General features: G+C 34.9%; 1 protein-coding gene across 1 annotated transcript; it reads left to right on the top strand.

Moving 5' to 3' along the window:
• Window positions 1-15,418: 15,418 nt before the first annotated feature.
• Window positions 15,419-22,810, top strand: LOC110097605 (kinesin-like protein KIN-14I). Its single transcript, XM_028698884.1, has 3 exons — window positions 15,419-15,619; window positions 21,657-21,928; window positions 22,125-22,810. The coding sequence occupies exons 1-3, from the start codon at window positions 15,425-15,427 to the stop codon at window positions 22,348-22,350; spliced, it is 693 nt and encodes a 230-aa protein (XP_028554717.1). The 5' UTR covers window positions 15,419-15,424; the 3' UTR covers window positions 22,351-22,810.
• The last annotated feature ends 3,944 nt before the right edge of the window (window positions 22,811-26,754 follow it).

Genomic DNA, 26,754 nt, shown 5'->3' with positions numbered 1-26,754 from the left:
GAGGGAAACGAAAATCATCGACAATAACTAAAATGTAAGCTCGTGAGAGGGGAAGACGCCATACATTCAAGACCCTAATGGTCCGGCTAATCCTCACACGAGAGGAGTCTATCATCGGTCCAATGCAACCAAGTTTCCGTTGAAGCTGAAGCGCCATCTCCATTTGCACTTATTGATGAGCTGAACCGAAGCACCAAAACTCGTTTCTCTGTGATAAGGTTCTGCCACGGCAAGCAGAGATTACAGACAAAAGAAGTTGAGCGATGGTGATTTGAAGGGCTTGTCGTTTGAGTCCGGAGGAAAACAGTTCCACGAGAGCGATAGTAAAGCATCTGAGTTCATTAAAACTGGATGCGGTGAAACAGGGATTCGCCTCTTCTGGTCGTGTGAATCAGGTGAGCTGTGAGAGGCGGCTTTGAGTTCTAGAGAGGGAGAGAGCAACTGTTGGGAATTTCGGACTAGAGAGCCGGGAGAGAGAGAGAGGGAAGAACGGAGAAGAAGAGGGAACTTGGACGCTGAGCACCATCGCTCATGCTGGTAATCCCGCGAGAGAATTTCTAACCCGCTCATATTGAGCGGGTTTAGAAGTTGCGGGATTGGCCTCTCCTAATACACGCCTAATACTTCAAACGACTTCCTTTTGTTCCGCTAAAAAACAACCAAACACGCTAATTTAAGTAATGCTGGTAATTACATTACTTTATCCTGCTAATCCTGCATACCAAATAGCCCCTTAGTGTGACATGTTACACAAGCCTCACACACTTAGGTGCACAGCCCCTTAGGCATGCTAGGATTAGGATTTTCTTTTTCTGCGCATGTGTTTAATGTTGTGGAGTGATTGTCTATTGGATTGTCTATGTTGTGGGCACTTTCCCTTAAGTGGATAGTATAGAAATATATATTGTTCTTCTTGTAGGAAGCCATATCGAAAAGGTGGGGCACTCATAAGTGATAAATTGCTTGCATAACAGGTGCTGCTTAACCCCCCCCCCCCAAAAAAAAAAAACCCAAAAAAAAAAAAAAAAAAACTGTGGCCAATAGGGTAGGAGTAGATGTTTAGCACTCCAAGTGTTATACAAGTTTTAGATGTGATTATCATATAAAATGCTTCTAACTCTGTTTTGCAGGCTTGAGTATTTTACATTTTCTAAATGTATTTGATATAAGTAGGAATTACAATTAGACTTGTGGGGGTTTGGATCAAAAGAAGGTGAATCAAACGGATGTACCTGTGGAAGGTGAGGCCTGAGGTTTATTTGGAAGATAAAGCTTCAAGGCCCCACAAGTAAAGTCTGTAATAATTTGACTAGCTTGTATAATGGCAAACATCTCAGCTGCTAAATCTAGTTGTAATAACTTGGACTTTGTTTACAATACTTGCACTTTAACTATAAATAAAAGTATGTTTGATTGTTTACCTGATTGTGGAATAGAAATATATCTTTTTCCTAGGTTTATTTTCTTGCTTTTGCTTGGGTGTGGCTTTGACTGCTTGATGCGGTAGGCTCTTAGGAAAAAAATAAAATTTCTACCTATTAAAATGTAATCAATCTAAAAATTTATATAGGCTCCACGATTTTCTAATAAATAATAAAATTGCATAGCTCCATTTAAGGAGCCAAATTTTCAAAAGTTAAAATAACCATGCATAGCCCAAGTGTCTCATGTAGAAAGGCCCTCGCTTAAGGACTAGATAACAAAAATCATTCTTTTTGTGAGTCAACATCTGCATACCAATCATAATTAGGCATATTGGTCTCAAAGCCAAACTATAAGTCCTACCTAAATGAATTAACCTTACACTCTACATTTGCATTGAGACCAAGATACATGACTTTAAAAGTGGTTAGGAGGGTTTAGCTGGTAATCTCTTTTAGGCGGGACAGTAAATCCAGAAGTCGGGCAGGCTATGCCTCTTGTGAGGTGTAGTTTGTAAGCCCCTTTGCATTTGTTCGACTTAGGTTCGAGGCACTGTTTGTCAGTAGTCCTCACCTCAGTTTTAGGGTCAGAGGCATTGGTTGATTCTAAATCAACCTATAAGCCCTCACCTTTCGGGCAATCCCTCCAACATGTGTTGTTAGAATGTAAGCCCTAACTTTCTAATTAAAATATTAACTTAAAGCAAAATTAGATTAAAAAATATAAAGCCCAACATAGGATAGTTTGAGCACCTCTGAGTTTCTCTCAGAATCAAGTGCTCCTACTTTACCTTCTCATTCCAAATCTAATCCCAAGTTGATCAAATCCTCTTTAAAATTCCTAAAGGGCCAAAATCTTTAAACAAGACTTTCACGAACTTTAAAATAAAAGAAACTTTAGCCAATGCTTAAATGACTTCAAAAAGAAAAGAAAATCACTAGTTTAATCAAAAGTTTTCTCAAACCAAAGTTTGGGATGTAATTAACCATAGGGGCTTGCCCCTATCGGACGTTTGTACCCCAAAAATAAATAAACCCTACTCGACCGAATATTGAGTGGGAGAATCTCTGTTTTAATTTGTAAATTTTATCATTGAGTCCATAAGGAAATGATATTTTTATCCTTCGGGGTAATATATCAAGTTCTTATGCTGTACTCGATTATAAAGTATGCAATCCGTTTGAGGATACAAAAATTCTACAACATGCGGCAGACTTAGTCGTGTGAACTGGGAGGTACAACACGATGGAGTCGAGAAGGAGAGGGAGAGGGAGGGAGCGTGTTTTGTGTGAAAGTGTCATGTGTGACCATGAGGGAGTGAGTAGTGGATGTATGAGGGTATTTAAGTTCTTTTTTATTTATTTTTAATCATCTACTTTTTTTAAAATTGTTATTTGTGAATAATTTTAAATATACAATTGATTTATATTTTTTTTATCGTACTTTGACTTGGTCGTCACATCATCATCATTTATGTATGTCAATGCTGCCTCGATTCGCGCACGCACAAATTTTAAATTTTCACCAATCAACAATCCTAATCAATATGCGTGTCTATCTTTTTTCCCATTATTTTGGACACATTGGATCTGTCCGTTTTGCGAACGAAGGTCATTTTGGCTGTTTAGATTTTCGGTTAACATGTGTCGAGTGAGTTACAGGTGGTGTCGGGCTCTTTCACTTTTGAAGCTCCATATGCACGATCGACTCGACTTTGACACTAGTATTTAGGTCAACACTCCCCTAGACCTCATAAGGGGGTGGGTGGGGGGGCTGAAATTCCCTCTTCTTTTGCTCCTGATTTTGCCTTGGATTGTTTGGGCTGGCGTAGTACCCCCCCGTGTATCAATACTCTGCCCAAAAGATGACCCTTGTTCTCAAGGTGGAAGTATGAGAACTATCTCCTAATCATCTTGTATTTCCCTTGTGTAGTTTTGTACTCTGACAAATCATTCTACTTGATTAGTATCTCTTATGCTTTTGTTTTCTCTCGGTACATCCCTTCTACTTCCAGGGGCTCCAAAATGACTTTATGAATTCTATGAAAGTCGAGTGCAGTGAAGACGGTGTGATTCTCCATTCCTGATCGATACTAAAGCTCAAAATCATATCCAAGTAACTTGGATATCCACCACTTATTCTCTTTTCTACTATCATCTGCTCTAGTAGAAACTTCAACTTGTTTGTTCTGTCTTGATGATAAAGCATCTCTTCAACAAATTGGGTCACTATTTTTGGATGGCTAATACAATCACTATCAGCTCCCACTTGATAGACTTGAGCCTTACCGTGGTTGTGAGCATCTGGTTGAAATAAGCAATGAGCTGATGATCCTGCATGAGTATTGTCCATTGTCTGTATCCTTATACATTTTTCTCCACTACAAATTGTCTGTTGAAGTCAAGAGGTGCTAATATCGGCACGTTGGTCATAGCTTTCTTCAGTTGCTCGAAGGTCTGTGTTGTTGATTTTTCGTAATTTAAACTTTTCTTTTTCTGCTATTGCGTATTCGGGTATTGAGGCGTTTTTCGTTCGTGAGGCGAGGCGTAAGCCTCAAAATTAAGAAATTGCGTAAATATAAAATAATAATTTTTGTATATACTAATGAGTAAATAATATATAAAACATAAAAATGCTACTTACCACATCTTTGAGAATAAATAAGTGAGACATATCACATAAGAACTCACTAGTCATCAGCAGTGCAGCACTGTCATCACTCATAAGTCATCCGCACTGTCATCACTCATCAGTCATCACTAAGGGGGTCTTCATTTGAATCATCATTATGATGAACTGCTCTCTCCTCTTCCCCCTTTCCTATAGAGTCCAATATCTCCCAATCAGCTTCTTCTTCCTCATTATTAGTTATCTTCCTCTTCCCTAAATAGTAGAAATTTTTGAACAATATCATAATGAATAATAGTGTAATACATTAATAAAAGTTTAAGAAAAGAAAACTATATTATTTATATACCTTTTTTGATTTGTTCTTGAGTTGTGGTGGATGTGGATGCTTTAAGACCATCAAAGAAATCAACATTTAAATCTTCATCTTGTAATTCAGACGGCATCACTTCAATTTCATCTACAAACCACTCATCATCAGATGCCACATCATCGCAAAGCAAAGGATCTTCATCATCCATTAATCCTTTTTTTTTCAAATTTTTATCTCTGAGTCTCCTTTTGTACATAATGTACACCAGTGAGTTCATCCTCAATGTCGACAAGCGATTTCTCCTCTTTGTATGTACTTGGTTATATGTACTCCAATTTCTTTCACAGCCAGATGAAGAATATGTCAAGCCCAAAACTTTCACAGTAAAACGCTGTAATTCTGGAGTCTCATCACCAAATTGAATCCACCACTCAACTGGAGATTGTTTGGCAATTGTATCTTTTGCTTGTTGTAATCCAAAAATACCTTCTTTGTTCTTAAAAGGTACCAATTGCAAGTCAGCATTTGATCTTTCAGTTGCATCACTTATTAGACGATCCATGCAATGATATAATCCCAACTTTATTTCAGGGTTTGTAGACTTGTTCTCTGCATATTAATACTGAGGGTTTAGGTAGTAGCCAGCGGTATGCAAGTGTCGGTGAAGCTGTAGTTCCCACCTATCATCAATAATATTCTAAATTTTCCTAAAGCTTCCCTCACTGCCTCCTAAGTTTGAGGCTATCATCTCTTTGGCTTCATTCATAGCATTATAGATGAAACCCATTACAGGCTTCTTCTCAGCATCCACCATCCTTAAAACATAAATTAAATGTCTAGTGGTTGTAATGTCATATAAAACACTTTGCCAAAATCTGTCATTTAAAACAATCTTTCTAATCTCTTTTCCTTCAGCCTTCTTCGCCCAAGCACAACTCAACCACTGTGTAGATGTGAACATAGCCTCTAAAGGTTGTCGTGCATCCAACATTCTCTCTATGGTCAAGTAAGCAGTGGCAAATCTTGTTGCGGCTGGCCTTAGAATTTCTTTCTTCGAAAACTTTCTCATAAGAGCTAGAACCCAAGAGTGGTTGTAAATAAACTTGGTTAATTTTTTTGGCTTTAGTGAGTGCATTTTTATGTTGAGGTAGCTCACCAAGATTCTCAAGAATCAGATATATACAATGTGCAGCATATGGAGTCCAGTAAAATACATTATCTGTCACAATTTGTACAATCAAATGTTCTCCAACCTCATCAATAATGCTATCTAACAATCCAAATATGAACTCAGCATCTTTGACCTAATCAGATGCTTCAATTGACCTTAAAAATATGGTACCATAAGGATTATTAATGAGGATGTTGATCAAACTTCTATGTTTGATATCAGACCACCCATCTGACATAATTGTTACTCCTGTTTGGGCACAAGTCTTCTTAATTTTATTCAATGCTTTTATCAGTGCTTTCCAACTCCTCCGAAATCCATGTTCTTAAATCATACATGGTTGGAGGTTTGAACCCTCTCCTAAATGCTCCAACTGAACGAATCATGTTGGAATAAGCAGGTGATGTTGCAACATTAAATGGAATTGCATTTTCGTAGAAGAATCTACCTATATCCTCACACACTCTTCTCCGCACCTCCTTTGCATTTTCTGGGGCCATCTTCTGTGAAGTAGAAGGCCTATCATCTGATGTGTCAACCATATAATGATCCATAGGCCCTCTAGCACCCCTAGATGAAATGGGTTTCATAGAAGAAGATGAATCTCTAACGCTGCACTCACTCCCGTAGTAAGATCCAGCATCAACTCTATCCTCAAATTGTTTCTGTGCAAGATGTTTTGATGTGGTAGACTTATTCATGTATGACTTTATCTCATCCCTTACAACATCAGGAACTTTGGAGCATGGAGCAACATTCTTGTGAGAACCTGAAAGGTGTTCCTTCATCCTAGTCACACCACCTTTCACAACTTTATCATAGTAATTGCATTTCAGATAGACATATATTTTATCACTGCCTCCTACATCCACCTGAGTGTTATATTTCCATGCTGGATCTTTTCTATGACCTGATGCAGCCTTATCTTTATTTCTTACCATCCTGATTGAGAAAAATAGGAAGCAAACGAGTTCTTACTAATTTTTTCTATGACCTGATGCAGGTCGGAGGAGACAGCAGCCTCAGACAGAAGCGTACGCCAGTCGGACGAAGAAGACAGTAGCCCAACTTGCAGTCTCGCAGTAGAATAAACCTCCAAGCAAACAAGTTTAGGGTTTTATATGCGTGCTGGATGTGTTCAGTATTATATAATGTCGAGCCGTCGATAAAGCAGAACACTGTGTATTCTATGCGTATTTCTGCGTATGTTATGCATTTTTTATGCGTATATTGTGCGTAATATATGGGTATGAAATGCGTTCACCATGCGTATGTTGTACGTACTATCTGCGTGAACATTGCGTGTTTTGGAGCAGCTATAACTTAATGTATGATTTTGTATTAATAGTTAATAAAACATATGATTTTCTGAGTATAGTATGAGTATTGGACGTGTTCATTATTATATTGTGCGTACTCTATGCGTATACTATGCATAATATATGGGTATAATATGCGTATACTCTCTGCGTCAAAATTGCGTATTTTGAAAAATTAAAAATAATTAAAAGAACATTTAATAGAATTTAATAAATACAATTTTAATGACTATGTACAATATAAAAAATATAAGAGCAAATAAAAGAACATTTATAACAAATACAATTTTACAAGAGAACTTAATGTACATCTTCAACAACATCAACTTTCCTACAGGAATTATGATTGATGTATTGTCTAATATAAATCATCTTGACAACCAAGCATTCCCTTCATTACTGCGATACTTACCCTCTTCCCATATTCCTGATGCCAATAACTTGTTAACATATACCTGGTCAGGAGAGATATTTATGTTTACAAGTTATTGACATCAATTTCATGGGAGGAGGATAAGTATCGCGGTAATGAATGGAAGGCTTGGTTGTCAAAGATGATTTATATTTGACAATACATCAATCATAATTCCTGTAGCAGTTATAACCTATCACCTATGTACATTTTATTAGAAATATTAAACCAAAATAATTATAAGAGAAGCTTGCTTTGATGTTTACACATGATTGTCAATCAGAAGTAATGCAGGTTTAACAGAAGGTAAGATTTTTTACTTAAGAGTTAAGAGCGAAGTCTAAGGCTGATGGTAGATTGTGATTCATTTGAGGCTAAGGATTACCTAATTTTGAAATGTTCATCCTCAAAAGAATAAAAATCTAACAGCAACCTTGGACTAAGCTCTGAAGCAAAAAATCAAACCTTCTGTCAAGCATGCATTACTTCTCTTTGAAAAAACCATGGGTTACCATAAGGCAAGCGTTCTCGCATTATATAGTGAAAAATTTAATGTTGAGCAATAATAAGCAATAAATTGTAAATAATGGCTCATAAAAATTCAACCCACCCTCCCAATCATATCTGTCACCCGTCAGTCCACAGCTAACGAAAATTATTATTCATGTCACGGCCCCTCAGTCCATACTAAATGTAAGTAACCTAAAACATTTAATAGAATGTGTGCGTGTTTTATGCGTATTCTATGCGTACTATATGCGTAATATGTGCGTTTTTTGTGCGTGTATTATGCGTACTTAATGCGTATTTTGTGCCTTCGTGATGCGTATTATTTAAAAACGTTTCAAAACCATTTTCAAAATCATTTATAAAATTATTATTTTTTCCTTTAAAATAAATAAGAAATTCAAACACTAATCTTTAAATGCAAACGCCAAACTGTTATTTTTTCAACGTTTATAACAAATATTTATACACAATGAAAAACTGTTATTTTTTCAACGTTTTACAAAATATTTCATATGCAAATTCTGTCCTATACTTTGGCATGTCTACTTGCCAATTTGTACTATCAGTCCAATTAGTGTTGCCTTCAAGATTTATTCTTTCCATATATTTACAGACATTTATTCCACAATCTATAGAGTTCTTCTATTTTGGTACACCTTTAATGATAGAAAGCTTCTATTTTCTTATATCACTATTAAAAGCTCCTTTCGTGTCAGAATATAGGACTTTAAGCTGAAATATACGTAGAGCAAGGATTAGTTCTGTAAATTTTTTAAAAATTGAAGAGTTCATATTCATCTAAAACTTAAGATTTTTGGAACAACAAGTCTATGCTCTTTGACGCGGTGTTTTAACGAGTCATAAAATTTTCACTTTTGTTCTTCCAGCAAACCAACCAGAAGGGTAATGTGATTGGATTCAATGATTGGTCGTAATAAAATGTTGTTTGAAGAAACAGAAAGCTCGGTTATATGTTCGATTTGCAATTTGGACAATTTATCCATTTGTTATTCTGCAAGTGCAAGCAGTAAACGTAAGAACTAAGAAATGGATACTAAGTTACTAATACAATAGTTAAACTGATAAATTGAATACTAAGTTACTAACCCAATAGATTGGAGAGATGTATAGAAATTTATAGTACTTGTCAGGCATAAGGTTATACTTCTCATCTAAGAGATGGGAAAAAATATCTACATGTTCATTGCCTAAATAAATGTCGCTTAATAAATCATCAATATCAGATCTGGAAATAAGAACGTTAACAACAAACACAATACTATCGTCCCTACAAAAAAAATATTAAATACGCATTTCATAAGCATAACCCACGCATATCATACGCATACCCCACGCATATCATACGCATTACCCACGCATACCATATGCATACATATATTCAAACAAAAATTAAGTTGCAATTTTTTTACCTTCTATTGTAATTTTTCAAACTTTCTCGCACAAAATTTCTCTTTTTAGAAGTCAAACACAGAAGACCTTTGTAATTTTCTATTTCATCTGCATAAACATAAGTTACAGGTTTTATTTGAATGTTATCTACTGGTATTGGTTCATTTGGATTTGTATTTGGAATAAGTTGCATTTCTGCTGGGATTGGCTCATTTGGTTCATTGGGGCTGTGGGGAGGTATATCTGATTTATGTCTCTTATTGAAAGATAAAGAGTAGCTAACATATCTTTTCTGAGGAGCTATTTTGCTCTGATCAATGTAATTATTGAGCTTGACCTCAATAACTCCAACGCTCTCAGTTAGATCTTCAAACTTTGTGCTCAGCTTGTCTTCAAATTCTCGAAAAAGTTTTGTGCATGTTTTTTGGCAGGATTTGATTATTGTTTCTTGTAGAGACTGAAGTGTTTCAGCCGAAAAACTTAAGTGTGGTTGTTGAGGAGATTGGTGGGAGTCTTGCTGAGGAGGTGGGGAATGATGGGGAGATTGGGGGGTTTGTTTTCATGGGTGGATATTTCATGAGGGGAATCAGGGGATGGAGGGCTATCTGATGTATATTTCTCGACATTAACCATATCCATTTCAGCCTGGGAAACTGCCTATAGGACATTACAAATTTGACTTTTCCTTATATTAGCAAATAAGTTAGTCATCATCTCTGTAGTATATACAATATCATCGGCCCATCGAAGAAAACGGGATCTTTTGTCAGCATACATAGGAGCATGAATAGTAGTATGCTCTAGGAATCAAATCTGCATAAGATGAAAGAAAACTTTAGCACTCACATTGAGCTAATAAAATTTTGAATGAATTTAGTAGTTAGCACTTAGCACTCATAATTAGCAGAGGTACAAAACCGTTGATGTAACCTGCTGACTTCTTATTTGAAATCTTGGAGGAGGCCTTATTAAACTCTCCAACTAAAAATTCCCTAATTGAACTAGCCTAGTTTATTGACAAAAAAACATCTGGATTATTTGCTATTCTTTGAATCAATCGAGTGGTTTTGAAGTTGTTAAGTTGAAAAAGTAAATTTGAACATAAATACATGATAAACGTTCTTAACATTGTCTCTGGGGGGTTTGCTTGTTCAACTCCATCATGTCTGTCGTTATTTCTGTTGATGTAACAGAAGTATGTGCTAAGGAATGCCAGGATATTTTTTCTCCTTTATTTGACAGACTAGTAAGAAGGGCCACTTCATCAGCAGTGAAAGGAATGGGTTGACCTTTTATAACAAAGCATTATTTTGAAATGTCCCACTTTGAGATCAGCTCATAAATAAGAAGGACATTTTGCTCAAATCCAAAAAATTCCAAAAACTGTATCATCTTTAAACGTTTCAATGTGTCCTTGACTTCAGGAGTAATTTGCTAAGCAAAATTATCACAGATTGTTCGAAACGAAGAAACATAGCATCGATAGGTAATTGGACGAACATATATCTGAAAATTGTAAAAAATAAAAAATAAAAAATAAGTAAATGAGACACGCACAAAAAACGCAAAACATACACAGAACAGAAGCAACGGTCACGCACAGTGTACGCATAAAATACTCATATATTACGCACAAAACACGCACAGTACAGGAAACATGACAGCAAATTATACAAACACAAACAATACGCACATCATAAGCACTGATCACACATAGTATATGCATAACATACGCACAAGAACGCACATTGCAGAAAATATGGCAGCAAATTATACGCACGCATAAAGTACGCACAATATAAGCAAGGATAACGCAACGTGTACTCATAGAATACGCACAAAAGACGCATTGCGTACGCACAGCCTACGCATATGTTACTCGGTGCTTAAAATTTAGTTAGGTTTTTTGTTTCAAATTTCAACATAAATTCATCATAAACCCTGAATACAGAGAAAACACGATGACATCAAAGTATCAAACATTTAAATGTTGATGTCAACGCATAGCATAACCATAAAATACGCAGTACGGAACAGAAAACATAGCTTTAAGTTACCTTTCTCTTTGTGGGTGACGACATCTTAGAAGAAACTGAGTGAAGAATGCTTGAAATTGCTCCGGAGTGAATGCTTGAAAATTCAAATTTTTGCTGGAACTCGAAAATCTAAACGTCGCCTCTCCATTCGACCTAAACCAGGGTTTAAATGTTGATGCCACGTCGACATCTCACTAGGCGCGCCACGTCGACAACTGGGGGGCCAAACTGAAAAAAAAAATTAGGTTAATTTTTTTAGAGGCGACGCCTTAATTATATGAGGGGCGACGCCTTAATTATATGAGGTGAGGCGCGCCTCAGTAAACTTGAGGCGTAAGCCTCATAAACTGAACTTATTGCGTGGGCTTTGAGGCTTAAATGGACCAAATTGCGTTGAGACGCGCCTCTTATTGCGCAATTTTAAACGTTCATTAAGTCAGTGGCCATGCTATCGTGCCATACCCTCGCACAAATTTTCGATAATACCATATGAGACCTAAGAAGCCCTCTCAACTCCTTCAGGTTCTTAGGTAAAGACCAATCCAACATAGCCTCATTCTTGGACTGGTCTGTTAATACCCCTGTTCTGCTCACCACATGTCCTAGGTACTCCACTTGTGGCTATGCAAAGGAACATTTCTTCAAATTGGCATATATCAAGTGCTCTCTCGAAGTCTCTAGTATCGTCCTTAGGTAACCCACATGCTCTTCCTTCATATGATTGTAGACTAGGATGTTGTCAAAAAATGCCAAGATGAACTTTTTGAGGTAGGGTTGAAAAACTTTGTTTATGAGAGATTGAAAAGTGGCTAGAACATTGGTAAGGCCGAAAGGCATCACCAAAAGTCATAGTGACCCTCCTTCAAGGTAATTGCATGCTCATGTTCCCTAGGTGGTGGTAATATGCTATTTGCTAAAAATCCTCAAGAAACTACTACAAAAGTTGATGTACAAACTCAAGGACCTTGATCGGCTTTGAATCTTGGATCTCCTCCATACTCTGCAGCTCAACCAAGTAGGTTAGTCTTGCTCCCTTTATCGCCTTGACCATGGTTTTGAGTGACACCATGATCCTGCATAGGTTGGCATCTACTCGCAGCACCACCCTCTTCACCTCCACCTGAATCTCTATAGTCAAGATTTCCAGTGTGCCTTCATCTCTCTGATCGTTTGTAACCACTTCATCCTTAGATCACATCAGTGTTCCATAAATCCAAGGGAAGAAAATCATCCACTATCTTTATGCCCTAGAGTGTCAGCACCAATCTCGTGTAAATCCACCGACTCTTCTACACCTTCCCTATCCCCATCATGACACTAAAGCTCCTTGTATCCATCAACTTCAATTCAACTGGCCCATGACCTAATTTGAGATTAAGTTGTGAGTAGCCTCACCATCCACCAATATCACCACTAGACACTTCCCGATCTATCCCCTCTCCTTCATGGTGTGATTTGGAGTAAATCCCACCACTAAGTTAAGGGACACTTTCATTACATCAAGGTGTGGGTGATGTCCTTGCACTGATGGCCTTGTGCATACTTCTCATCAAATTAGAAGCACAAACCCTTCACTCTCTTGTCCTGCTCTTCTGCCTTAGTGAGGCCCTTCAAGTTGGCCTTAGGGCAAACTCCCCCACTTTTCTCCTTCGGTGCCTCATGCTGAAATGACACCGTTTGGGTCCTTAGTGCCAGTGAAGTCGAGGCACTCCTATAGGAACCTCCTTTTACTTTGCTTCTACTGTTCCTCTCCATCTTTCTTCGATCCTCCACCATCTGGGCTAGTTCCATTGTCTCCCTCAACCTCCTCGGCCTCAATAATCAAAGGTCTACTCGTATGTCAGGCTTTAGGCCCTTCCTGAAATTTTCCTCTAACACTGCCTCCGAAATTCCCCTCAACTTCCCTGGGAAACTTAAATCTCTCCTTATACTCCATGATGGTCTCACCCTGAGTTAGGGCAATAATTTGCTCGTGTAGGTCTCCTTCCCAATTGGCTCAAAATTGCTCCATCAAGTTATTCTTAAACTCCTCCAAAGAGAGGATCGTATATCCAGCTTCCTTCCATTGGAATGAAGCTAGGATTTTTCTTTCCAAACATAGCCTTATGACTGTAAGCTTTTCCTCCTCATTTAATTATTTAATGCGAAATACCCCTCCATTCGGTACACCCACCTATGGGCATCCTCCTATTTAAATATTGTCATCTTCAACTTCTTCACCCTAGCATCTCCAAACCAACTTTCTCTCCCTCCAACGGTTATCCCCGTGTATCGAGGGTGGGAATCTTACCTTTCTTCCATTCTCCTTGCAAGACTCGATCCCCATTGCTTGGCTCAACCCCCTCCATCTCCGGTCACCTGGTCCCCTTTGCCCGAAAAGTCTCCCATAGTGGTTGGCCACCCACCACCTCCACCAAAAAATTCCCTTGCTGTCCCGAAACCCTAATCCGCCCCTTATATGAGCCTTAGAAGGTGGCTCTTGATGAAAGAAACTCTCCTCGCCGAACTCCTCTCGTTCTATTTCCTTTCCCTTCTATTTAACTAAGGGAATCCCAATCAAATTTTTGTTAGGGTTTGTAATCGGAACTGCCACTAGAGTTTTGGATTGCATCTCGATGAGCTTCTTCATCATCTATCCAACCCTCAAAATCGGCTCTCCATTTGATATTCCATGGAAGAAAAACTTCCTTCGTTGGTTGAGAATTTCTTCTCCATCCCAAATTTGATTTGTTGTACTTCGCCTTCCAACACATCCATCTTTTTTGCTGTCATCACTCCAAAATCTTGCTTTGATACTAATTTGATGCGACTTTGAAGCAAAGACAACAAAATAGATAAGAAGAAAATGCAGGAACACAAATATGGGGGCTTATTTTTTATTACTCTCTTAACTTTAATGAAAGATACAATTGATCTACTTTTCGAGAGGTAGATCGGCTTTCCCACAAACCCTAACTGCCGCTAGGAAACTCACACCCAAAAGAGGAAAAATAAACCTAGCACACATAAGGATGAAAACCCTGATATAGCTCCCCCTTAAATAGCCATCACACATAATAAACGCATCTAAAAACATTCCTAAAAACTCCCCTTTTATTCCTCCTCCATACATAATGAGTAATAGCTCCTTTGGGCCCATAAAGGTGGTCGAAATTCCTCCTACTGCTGCCTCTGATTCTACCTAGCCAAATGGCTGGTTCATCCTGGGCTAGGCCAATCGACGATCCTGATTTTTTAGTCAGATGTGCAAATCATTCTTCTGAGATCAATTTTTTTTATCAAGTAAGAATCTAGAAGAATTCTAGGTGTGGTTTTCTCATGGTATTAGTTTGAGGAGGCATGTATTCCTGTGATTTTTTTTCCATTTTTTTTTTAACTCTTGTTTCATTTGCTCAATGTTTTCTTGTTATGGGTTTGAAAGCTTGGTTTTGCCTGGAGAAATTTGCTATAATATGGTGATGAACATTGTTTTGTCAATCCTTAATTATATTCAACTTTTTTTGTCAAATGTTATTTCAAATCCAGACAAAATAATCTTTGACAATTTTCCTCTCTTTTCTCTCTTTTCTAAATGTTTTTCTTGTTATGTTTTTGAATCCCAGATTATGGTCAATCAGATTTGTTATTATATTGTTTTATATCAATTGCAGGACTTCTAGTGATGCATGTGACTTTCTTGATCTTTAACTGTAGTCATTAATTTCTATTAGATTTATAAATTTTCTCTGAGTTGAATTCTGTTATCTTTTGATTTTTCATCAATGTACTAAATAATTTTTCTGGTTAATAGTTTGTGTTGCAACATTTTCTGCATTGTATAGATCTACATTATAACCCTATTCCTTAAGGCAATCCTACACACATACAAAATCTTCATCAGTGTTTAAATCATTTCATTTCTCTGTGCAAACCTAATTTTTAGTCTAACTATACTTGGTTTTCTCTAATAAACTTTTTTTATTTACCTCCACAATCCTTTGTCTCTTATCTTGAAAATTTATTGATAGCGTATTCTGCTGATGGTAAAAGTGCTTCCTTATTCAAACGCTATCATTATCACTACTTAACGATATGCAAAAAACGGAATGCATGTTTTTTTTTTAAGTTAAACCATCTTTTAAATATGAGAAAGTTTTAAAGGTTATATATGGTTGTTTTTTTCAAATTTTTTTTTTTTTTTTTTTTTTTTTTTCAATGTAGGGGATGGTTTCTATAGAAAATGTCTCATATCTACAAGTGTCGAGCTTCAAAGACTTGATGGCTGTCATTCTAAGGGGGTCAGAGCAAAGACACGTGGCTGGAACCCAAATGAATGATGAAAGTTCAAGATCACATTTGATATTATCCATCATAATTGAAAGTACCAATCGTCAAACACAAACTGTTGCAAGAGGAAAGGTACGCTTGCATATACTATGAAAAGCTAACTTCGTTTAATGTCTATTTTTTTATAAGATATTTTGAAGAATATTAATCATTCTGTGAAGTTTTTCAATAATGCTGTAATTTTGTTGTTACTTGCACTTACAGTATCCTGACTAACTTGAACAAGGCTTTAAATTTTTGTTTCGGTTTCACTCCCATTTTGAAAATCTCAGCTTCTGTAATTCTGATAGTTTCAAGGGTTTCAATATTTAGTTTTGGTATTATGTTCAATTTTGATTTTCTATTGTTAGATGTAAAATGATTTAAGATATTTCATTTATATCTAATTCGTCAATTTCTTTTTAATTAGAAAGATATTTAAATATAGGAGAGAGGTATTATAAAAATTTTGTTATATCTTATCTTATTATAATAAGTCAATTATATATAATATGCATGCATAAAAATTTTGGTAATATTAATGTATTATTATTATTATTTCAAAGATGTCATAATATATAAATGAATTATACTATATCTTCATCTTACATTATATGTTAATTTTTGTTATTTTTTGTTAAAACTAAAAGCATTTAATTAAGTTTTAGCATACTCCTTTTCATGTTTAATTATGAATTAAAGTGATGCTTAGAATTGTAATAATTGAATAAGAATTAAATTTATGAGTCATTTAATGAGGTTATGGGACAGAGCAGTGAAATATAGACCTAGAAAATCTGTCTATATTTAAAAACAAATTTAGTTCCATGTTATAAAGATTGACTACTGAACCATTTTTGTTCAAAGAAAAATAATGAAATAGCTCAAAAAGATGCAAAAGGATCATCATATGTTCTTAATTAATTTTGAGAAGACGAATGCCATAAGAATTGTTTGGTGCCTAGTAAGAAAAATGGTATGCCAAAGATATGTTGGCGTTATTAATGTTATGTGTTGGCATGGCATAATGTGTGTAAATAACATTAATGGATAAGTCATCTTATTTGAGGGCTTAGCCAAGCAAGTGCATACTTTATATTATTTCGTCCCAGAACCTTTAAGGAGGATAAAAGTGCATGTGGTAGTTAAGCAACTCATGCATAGAAATTCATTGATAAGAGGTCATTTGTTCAGTGAAAATGTTTGTTCTAAAACTTTACGATCGAGGCATATGATTTCAAACAAATAAAAAAAATACAATATAAGCTTGAGAACATTATATGTATTAAAAAAAGAGCTTTCAACTATGCCTAGGATGAACTTTTCATCAATAAATAATTCTATATATTGTTAATAAAGTGATTTCCAAAAGCTCGAATTAAATGTATAGATAAGCGAATATATTTATTATTATAAATATTTTTTGTTTCCTTTATAGTTTTAATTTATTACTTATCTAATTGAATAAACAAATTGATCCAAAAATATAATACAACAATTTTCTCTAAATAATAAAAAGTCATAAATGCTTATGATTTTAAATGATCCTTGTAATAATATTGTGTTGCAATCCAAAATCTCTAGTTAGTGATTTTGATGATAACAAATATTATTGATTGAATTGTTACTGTTCTTACTAAATATTTTAGATATTTTTTCTGTCTGTGAGCACTAACATTGCAGATAAGACATGCATTGCTCAAGGCTAGTGAAAGTTAAAGAATGGTTAGAATAGGAATGTCAAGTAACGAAGTCTGTAAATTATTTTTTTTTTAATTTTCAATTTCTTCAGTCTGGTCACATAAGAGTGTATGTAATTGGGTGACTATATACACACACACAGTGAGTGATATAAATTTTAAAGGTTTAAATTTTTGTACTAATCGTACTATGCGACTAACAATCGTACTGTACGATCAATATAGAAAGAATGGGCTTGACAGCTAATTGAAAAATTAGTTTATGTGAACTAATCGTATAGTACGATCTCGATCATACTGTATGATTCGTTGCGATATGAAAACCCTAGGCGTCAGAATTTGATTTCTGAACTAATTGTACTGTAAGATGCTAATTGTATTGTACAAATATTTGAAATCTTTCTTAAATTATCTCCCATAATTAGTCAATGAAATCATGATTTAATTAATAATAGTCGATCGTTCCGTACAATATTGATCGTACCAAACAATTAGCATAGATGAAATTTAGCCGTCCCAAATATTGTACCAAATGAAACCATATGATTTTTGAACTAATTGTACCTACGATATTCATATTATACTAACTGTACTATATGATGAGAGCAGTACGGGATGATTAGTAAAGATGATTTTTAGTCATCCCGGGAATCATCTTGTATAAATAGAGGAAATCAAACAGATCGTATTGGACGATCTCTTCATCGTACTGTATGATGTGCTCGAATTAATTGAACAATTTGTTTAAATAATTGTTTACATTGTACTGGACGGAATTAGTTTTGAAATTATTGTACTATACGAACTAGAATCGTACTGTACGAATAGTGATGGCTAACTAGATTTTTTAGGGTTTCTTGAAGCCTAATACTTAAGCAAGTTTTGAAGATTCTCTTTGAGAATGTGAGAGGATTGTGTGACTGTTGAAGGGACTCTGAGAGAAACTTTTAAGAAATCCATGGTTTGAGAGGAAGGAGAAGGTGAGATTGAGCATGAAGGACTGTGACAGGATCACACGGTTGTTCCGGGTTAGTTACACCCTTGCTCCCCCTATGGCCTTGGTGAGTCTTTGGAAGTTCTCTTGGGAGAAAGGCTTCTAGGTCAAGTCCTTGAGGTATTTTGCCTTCTTTAAGAGGGAGAAAATAAAGTTGAGGTACTCTGTCTTCTCTATGAGAGAAAAAAGAGTTGAGGGTCTCTGCCTTCTCTAAGAGAGAAAAATGATTCAAGGTTCGTTGCCGTCACCGGGAGGGTGACATAGCATCCGGCACTCTGCCACGTTAGGTTTGGTGAAAGTGAGTCTATAAGGGCTTCTCTGTCTTACTGTGGGAGCAAAAAGAGAGTCACTTAGTGATTAGTGCAATACCTGAAGCGGTGGACTCCGGGAGTTGACGTAGGTCATGGTTGACCGAATCACTATAAAAATCTCTTGTATGTTTTTTTATTGCACTTTTATTTTTCTTACATTTTATTTCTGTTGTAACTTCTTGGAAAATTGGTTATTATCGTTTAGTTTCATAAATTAAAAATCATCGTAGAGAAATTAATATTTTTGCTAAACTCATTCGCCTTTGCAATCAATTAGAATTTAATATTTCTAATTTCTACAATATTTTTCCAAAATATTGTCATTGTTATTTTGAAATTGGAATTTTTTTAAAAATTATCAATTCATCCCTCTTAGTGAGTCTCGGGCTAATTCCTTAAGGTTTAACAACCTTCATGAACTTTCAAGTGATATCAGAGTGGGTTTCAAAAACAAGATTTTAGAAAACTTTTGAAGAAGGATCAATGACTCTTTTTGGTAATCGTAATTAACAAGTGGCCAACATTTGTTACTCCTCTAGATGATAGCAGATTTTATGTTTCCAACCTCTTAGAAAATGGAAGTTGGAACGTGGAGCAAATGAGAAGAATTATGGGTGAAGACCTTGCAAATCTAATTATACAAACCATTTTCCCAAGTGATTAGGAAGGAGATAAAATGGAACTCTTATTGCAGGTCAATGGAAGATCCTTATCATCTATGGTTTTTGAAAATTCGGTAAACCATACTCAATCGGAACTGTACTGGAGCTGTATCAAAAAAGCTAAACTTAATCCGAAGGTGGAGACATTTTGGTGGAGGATTTATAATAATGGCTTGCCTACTAATGAATTGCTTGAACATAGAAGATTGCAAAGGATCAATCTTTGCCCGAGAAGTTGTAATGTTGCTGAAAACAGAGATCACTTGATAGCTAAATGTCAAAAGCTGAAGGAAGTTCTTATACAAATCAAGGAATGGGGATTTACTTTCAAGGAATTTGATTCTTTATCAGATTGTTGTAAGCATCTTTCTCTCCTAAGTCCATTTATGATTAATCTATATTGTACCGTGGTGTACCTTACATGGAAGTCCAGAAATAATCTTATACATAATGGGAAGGAAGATAGCTCATTATATATTGTTTCCAATGCAATAAGCTATGCTTCAATTTCTGTCCAAGGGATTAGTAGATTCTCGGGTATATGGGATGTCAACCAACCTTCAAGGTTGTCTTACCCTCATTGGCACCCCCCTCCACCCGATTGGCTTAAAGTAAATATGGATGCTTCACTTCTTTCTTCTTATAATACCGGCATTTGGAGGAGTGTTCCGTGATCACAAAGGAAGATTCCTTCTAGCATTTGGAAAACTGTACACCCATTGGGATATTTCTTCCTTGGAACTTTTGGCTACTCAATCCATTAAGGAAGTGTTGAAAGATTGGATGCTTAAATACAAAGGAATCATCATAGAAGGTGACAATTATAATGTCATGGAATTCTTGAAGAAGGCCTAACAAAGTGGAGATACAAGGTATGAAGATGCTTATCTATTTAGTGAGTTTAATAACATCATTTTCAATTGTGTTGATAGTAGTAACAAATTGGCTGATTTATGTGCAAACTTTGGTATTATGAGCCATTTTATTTGGGAGGACATTAGTATTAATAAGATTCCTCCTTTATTCATGTCTTTGTTAAAGGAGGAATCTAGTGTTTTTGGCTCAGTAGGGTTGTAATAATTTCTTAGCTCTTTTCTTTTTAATGCTATTTGATGCATTTTCCTAAAAAAAAAAAATAAAAAATTAAAAAAAAAAACTTTTGAAGAACGATCAATGACTCTTTTTGGTAATCGTAACACTACGGAGGGTTATTCGATAACCCATCCGCCACTGTTTGAAATTATTTCTTTTGATTTTTGGAAAATACGCATGTCTACTTTTTTACAATCTATTGACTATAGAATTTGACATGTGATTCAAATTGGTTATTCACTTCCATCGCATGTAGTTAATGGTTTCAAAATTGATATTCCTTTAAATGAATGGGGCTATGAGGATAGGGAACTCGCATAGTTAAATGCTAAATATTTGAATTGTTTCTTTTGTGCTTTAAAATTTGAAGATTATATTCGAGTTTCTACATGTACTACGAGAAAGGAGATTTGTGATAAGTTGTGTATCACCTATGAGAAAACTAGTGAAATTAAACAGTCTAGGTTAAATATTCTACTGTATGCCTATGAACTCTTTCGCATAAAACCCAGCGAGACTGTATCTGAAATATACACTAAGTTCGCCTAGATAGTGACATCCTTACATGCACTAAGTAGAGAACTATAAAACTCTGAAAATGTTAATAAGATTTTACATTGTTTGTCTAGTTCTTATGATGTCAAGATAACTGCAGTTACTACATCCAAAGACTTAATGTTATTTTGCTTATGAATTGATGCCTCTATATGAAAGCAACATTAAGCCTTTATCCCACTATGTGGGATTGACAACATGAAAATTTTTTTTCATTGTTTTATGTTAAATGTCAAATTATCCTTAAACTCTAATAAAAAAAAGTCATTTCTAATACTTTCTAGCCGAGTCTTTTTAGGTTTAACTCTTGTTTTCCTAACACAAGCCAAATTTAATACATCTAAAAGCTTAATCGGGTCATCGGAAGGCCAACATTTATGTGACCAAACCATCTAAGTCTACTCTCTCTAATCTTATTCGTTACTGGAGGTACTCGAATATTTTCACATATATGCTTGTTTTAAATTCTCTCTAAGTGTAAATTCACTTCAGTTGATGCCTCTATAGTAATCTTATTTTTTAGTAGGCTGATATTTTGACATAATTGATATAATGTTCAACAATTTTTAATATTTTTTTATTCATTTGTATGAGTCAAATTAATCAGTAATTAAACTTTTATTATTATATATCTAATTTATTGCTGTTCGAAATTTCCTTAATTTAATAATTAACTAATTTCTTGTGTCAATTTATCATGAATTAAGTCATTCTGATTAGTGAAAAAACTGATTCTTTTGTTTGACTCATCAATTAGGCTCTCCGCGCTCCCTTCACAAATGTATTGATTCTTTTTTTATATTTGCAAATTTGCAGCTTAGCTTTGTAGATCTTGCTGGTTCAGAAAGGATAAAAATGTCTGGGTCTTGGGGAAATCAGTTAAAAGAAGCTCAAAGCATTAATAAATCGCTTTCTGCTCTTGGGGATGTGATAAGTGCCTTATGCTCTGAGGGTCAACACATCCCTTACAGGAACCATAAGTTGACAATGCTCATGAGTGATTCTCTAGGGGGTAATGCAAAGACACTTATGTTCGTCAATGCGTCTCCCGCGGAGACAAGTTTGGAAGAAACATACAATTCGCTTACGTAAGTTCTTCCTCAATCACCTGAATACGTTATCATTTTCTTGATACTTCTAGCGATTCATTAGCTTTATTTATTATATGGTTATAATACTATGTGGTGAATATGATTTTCTAGTTTATGCAAAAGATGGAACGACATTGTTATTATTTATCTTTTTGCCTTGCCATCTTCCTATTGTTTTGGTGCATCTTGGCAGGTATGCATCGAGAGTAAGATGTGTTGTAAATGATCCAAGCAGGAATGTCTCCTCAAAGGAGATCGCTCGGTTGAAAAAGCTGGTTTCCTATTGGAAGGAGCAAGCAGGAAAACGAGGAGATGATGAACTGCAAGAGATACAAGAAGAAAGACTGTGTAGGGATAGAAAAGATATACTAGAAGAAAGGTATGCAAGGGAGAGGAATGATCGACGCAATTCTACTTGAATGGTTAATTTTGATATCAAAAAAAATATTAGAAGACAGGCATTGGTTGCAGATGCTCTGCAGCTATCATGATTATTGTGGAAATGCGGTTGATTTATCCCAATCATTCAATTTCTTTTGAGTTATTTTGTAAGTAGACTGGTTCTCAACAATTGTTGTCATATTCAATTTTAATCAGTGTTGAGTGAATGATTCGGATGAGTCACCCCATCTCTAATTGCCACCACGGGCAAATGCTGGTTTAAGGCTTCGTTTTGGACGGCTTTTTTTATTGTTTTCTAAAACGTAGTTTTAGTACAATTTTTTTTTTATTTTTGAACTAAAACTTCGTTTTAGAAAGCAATAAAAAAGCCGTCCCAAACGAAGCCTAAGTAGTCGAGACTGTACAGCTCTCAACGAAGCTCCTGTGTACACAAACAACGGTTAGTTATATTAAAGGGAACACATTGTCTTGATATTTTATCTAGCTTAAAGTTATACTTAAAGTTGGGGTTAATATGATTAAACTGAAGTAGTATGTACTAATCTTGTAAAATTGGATTTTATAAATTTTTTAAAATTTTAAATTTATTGGGCTTCATAATTCGTAACTGTCTAAATTTTGATTAATTCTTTGAATATTTATTTCATAAATTGGGATTTAAATGATCAATAGATGAAAAAAAAAGGTATTATTGAGCTCAGATATATCAAGAAATTCTTAACAAAGCTGAAACGTAGCTAACGGAAACATTGGTTTCTTTTCTTAAGGATTTTTTTATTATTCATTTATTCGCTTGTGGAGAATTTACAAAATTATATTTACAATAATAATATTAAGTTTTTATTAAATTATGTGAGTTGATTATATGAAAATTTTTCTTTATTGTGTTTTATTAAGAGTCAATTTTTTATTTAAATTAAATAAAAAAAAGTTCATTCTTAATGTTCTTTTGTCAAATATTTTTAGATATGCCTCTAATTTTTTTTAACAATTGTCAAAATTAATATATATATATTCTCCTAATTGGGTTATTGGAAGATTGACGTTTTATATGTCCAAATTATTTAAGACGGCTTTGTCTAATATTATTTCTGACTAGAGCTATTCTAACCTCTTCACTTACATATTTGTTTTGCATTCTATCTTTTAGAGTGAAGTCACTCATCCACCTAAACATCCTTATTTTTATGACATTTAACTTTATGTTTCTCTTTTAATGGCCAACATTTTGCAAAACAAAGTATTTTAAGTCTTACCACTTTCTTATATAAATTTCCCTTAAGTTTGAGGGGTACTTTTCTATCACAAAATGGGCTTGACCTTTTCCTCCACTTCAACCATCTTAAATTTTGCTAATAATATTTTCATCTATTTCCTCCTTATTTTGAACAATAGACCTAATATATTTAAAACGCATATTCTTATTAATGACATGATCACCCAAATTACAATCCCTCAATGTGATCTATTACAATAAAATTACACCCCATATATTCGATTTTAAATCTACTCATGAAAGTCTTTAGACTCTAAGGTTGACCTTGATAATTATAGTTATCTTTCATCTCCCTCTCTAGTTTTATGAACAAGAAGAATATCATCAGTAAAACACATATACGAGAGAACATACTCTTGTAAATGTTTAGTAAGAACTTTCATGACTAATGAAAAAAACATATAGGCTTAAAGCTGATCCTTGAAGTAATTCAATTGAAATAGGAAAGTTTTTAGTCAAATCACCATATGTTTGAACATAAAGCAATAGCTCTTACATACATATCTTTTGTTAGAATATGAAAATACGAAATGTGTTAAAAAAATAAATTGATTTTTTTTTAACTGTAGTGCTTCGTCACTGTGCTTGTGAGCTTTACAGTGCTAGGTTTGATAGCACAATGGTGCTAAAAATTGATGTTGCAATGTTTGAGTCTCTATTCTATAGTAATTCTAAATTTGACATACAATATTTTAGTGTTGGGTCTGAGCACTGTAGCACTATGCCACTCATAACATTTTTATATATATTAAATTCTCATTAACCCTACCATTTTCCTACGCCATCCTCACTCTCTCGCACTTGTCGGGGAAGGAACCGAATGGGAAGGAAGAGAGAGAGGAGCTAGAAGATTACTCAGGGCTTTTTCAACAGTTAGTTCTATTCAAATATTTCTCCTAATTAGTCTAAGTAATTCAAATCTCATTTTTAATTTTCAATAATTTTAAGTTTTATGAATTTCTTCTTTCCTTAATTGTAAAAATATATTTTCTTCTGATTTATTAAGTTTTTATTGTGTACCTTTTGTTATATAATAGATGTGAATTATAAAGATATTTTGATTGTAACATTATTAAATTTTATCGGGTAAAATGGAAGTCGTGATTTTATGTAGCTATAGTTTCATATATAGGTTTTATTACATTATATAGATTACTACATTTTATGTTGCATTTCATAGAAATGAGTTTGATATTTTCATTTAAGCAAGGAAGACTGACTGCAAACATTATAATTGATTTGGGTTGGCTATTAAAACTTTAATACTTATGCAGGAGGGTGAGCCAAAGGGCCTTTCTATAAAAAGGGTTTAAGGAGTTATCCCAATTGTAGTTTGTAACCGATGATCAATTATGCCGACGAACACAGTGTGATGACTCTTAATGATCTATTTAAAATCATTTATAATAATAATGATAAAGATAATGATAATAAAAGTGATAATGATGAAGTGAATATATATGAAAGGTTGAAAAAACCATTGTAAAGTTAGATGTCCTACCTTTCTGAATCATATATTGAAGTATACACATATTGATAGTATTCATAAATAGAACTGTAATGTAAATATATAACATTAATAGATAGATCATGATTGGTGTAGGTACATTTATTGATTGCATACAATGCATATAATAAATAAGATAGATAATGTTGCAACTCATGACCCCGAGTTTGAGATTTGGATGATGACAAATAATGTCGTTTGAATTATCTTGAGATTCATTGAATATTATTTGCTATTGTCCGTGAGTACTAATATTTCAGAAAAGATCAAAAGCTACTCAGGACGACAGGAAGACTCAAGAATGGGTAGATTAGGAGTATGAGTCTGCAATGTATTTTGTTGTTTATTTTATTTTTATTTTCTTGAGTCTTGCCACAAAATGCATAAAAGTCTGAGCAACCATGCACACACACAGGGGGAGAGTGTTTTTAAATGAAAAATTTAGAGTTTTTCTTTCTCTGTAGATCGTACTGTGCGATATTATTTCGTACCGTACGATCAGAGCTTTGTAGGATGATTCTGTGAATAGATTGTACCGTACTAATATAATCATACTGTACGATATGTTCAAATCCAAAACCCTAGCCATCGTCTTAACTTAAGTAAGTTATTTTGCGTCGTTCGTACTGTACGAACACGTTCGTACGGTACGATTTATTTTAAATAATTACTTAATTTAACCCGTGATTAGTGCAAGAAATGCGGGCTTAATTATAATTTGAACATCATACTATACGAACCCATTCGTACAATACGATGAACAGAGACGAATTATAACTATCCCGAAGATCGTCCTGGAAGATCTCTTGGGTTTTGTCTCATCGTACAATACGATGTACATCATACCATACGATGAACAGAGATGATGTTTGATCGTCCCAACTATCATCCTATATGAATAGAATTATTGTGGATCGTATCATACGATTTAATATCATACTGTACGAATGTTTTTGAATTGTTCGTACCACTTCGTACCAGGACGAAGTTTGTTTATACATTTCGTACTGTATGATTAGAAACCGTATTGTATGATAGTAACGGCTACTTTTGAAATCTCAGGGATTTTGGAGCCCATTTTTATGTGTAAAACTTGTCATATTTTGATGGTGTGAATCAGAGAGGAGAACGTGGTTAGAGAGGGATTCCGAGGGAGAGAGCTCTTGAGAAGTTCTTTAGGGTTTGAGAGAGGAAGAAGAAGGTGAGCGTTGTTTGGGAGATCAAACGGTTGCTTCAAACTTGTTGCATCTTGCTCCTCCTGTGGTCCTAGAAGAATTTATGGGAGGATCTCCAAGGGGAAAGGATCTTCTACATCTGTGACCTCGAGGTACTCTGCCTTCTCCAGGAGGGAGAAAAATGAGCAGGTTCTCTGCCGTCGCCAGGAGGGTGAAAATAGAGTTTGGCACTCCGCCACGCCGAGTTGGTAAAAGGGAGTATTGTAAGGGCTTCTCCGCCTTATCAAGGGGGGCAAAAGGAGAGCTATTGCTTGTAGTTAAATACCCGGAGTGGAGGACTCCGGGGAGTGGATGTAGGTCATGGTTTGACCGAACCACTATAAAAATCTCGGTATGCTTTTTCCTTATTGTCTTTTTATTATTGCATGCATTTTATTTCATAATATTTGCTTGGAAAAATATG

This window comes from Dendrobium catenatum, unplaced genomic scaffold, assembly GCF_001605985.2.
Source record: "Dendrobium catenatum unplaced genomic scaffold, ASM160598v2 fragScaff_scaffold_1172, whole genome shotgun sequence".
Taxonomy (NCBI): domain Eukaryota; kingdom Viridiplantae; phylum Streptophyta; class Magnoliopsida; order Asparagales; family Orchidaceae; genus Dendrobium; species Dendrobium catenatum.
This window is presented reverse-complemented; position numbering and strand designations above follow the sequence as displayed.

Excerpts from the sequence above, each read along its gene's own strand:
- LOC110097605 (XM_028698884.1), top strand. The coding sequence starts at position 15,425 with ATGGTTTCTATAGAAAATGTCTCATATCTACAAGTGTCGAGCTTCAAA. Across the intron at positions 15,620-21,656 it reads AAACTGTTGCAAGAGGAAAG|CTTAGCTTTGTAGATCTTGC; the intron begins GTACGCTTGCAT and ends GCAAATTTGCAG. Across the intron at positions 21,929-22,124 it reads GAAACATACAATTCGCTTAC|GTATGCATCGAGAGTAAGAT; the intron begins GTAAGTTCTTCC and ends GCATCTTGGCAG.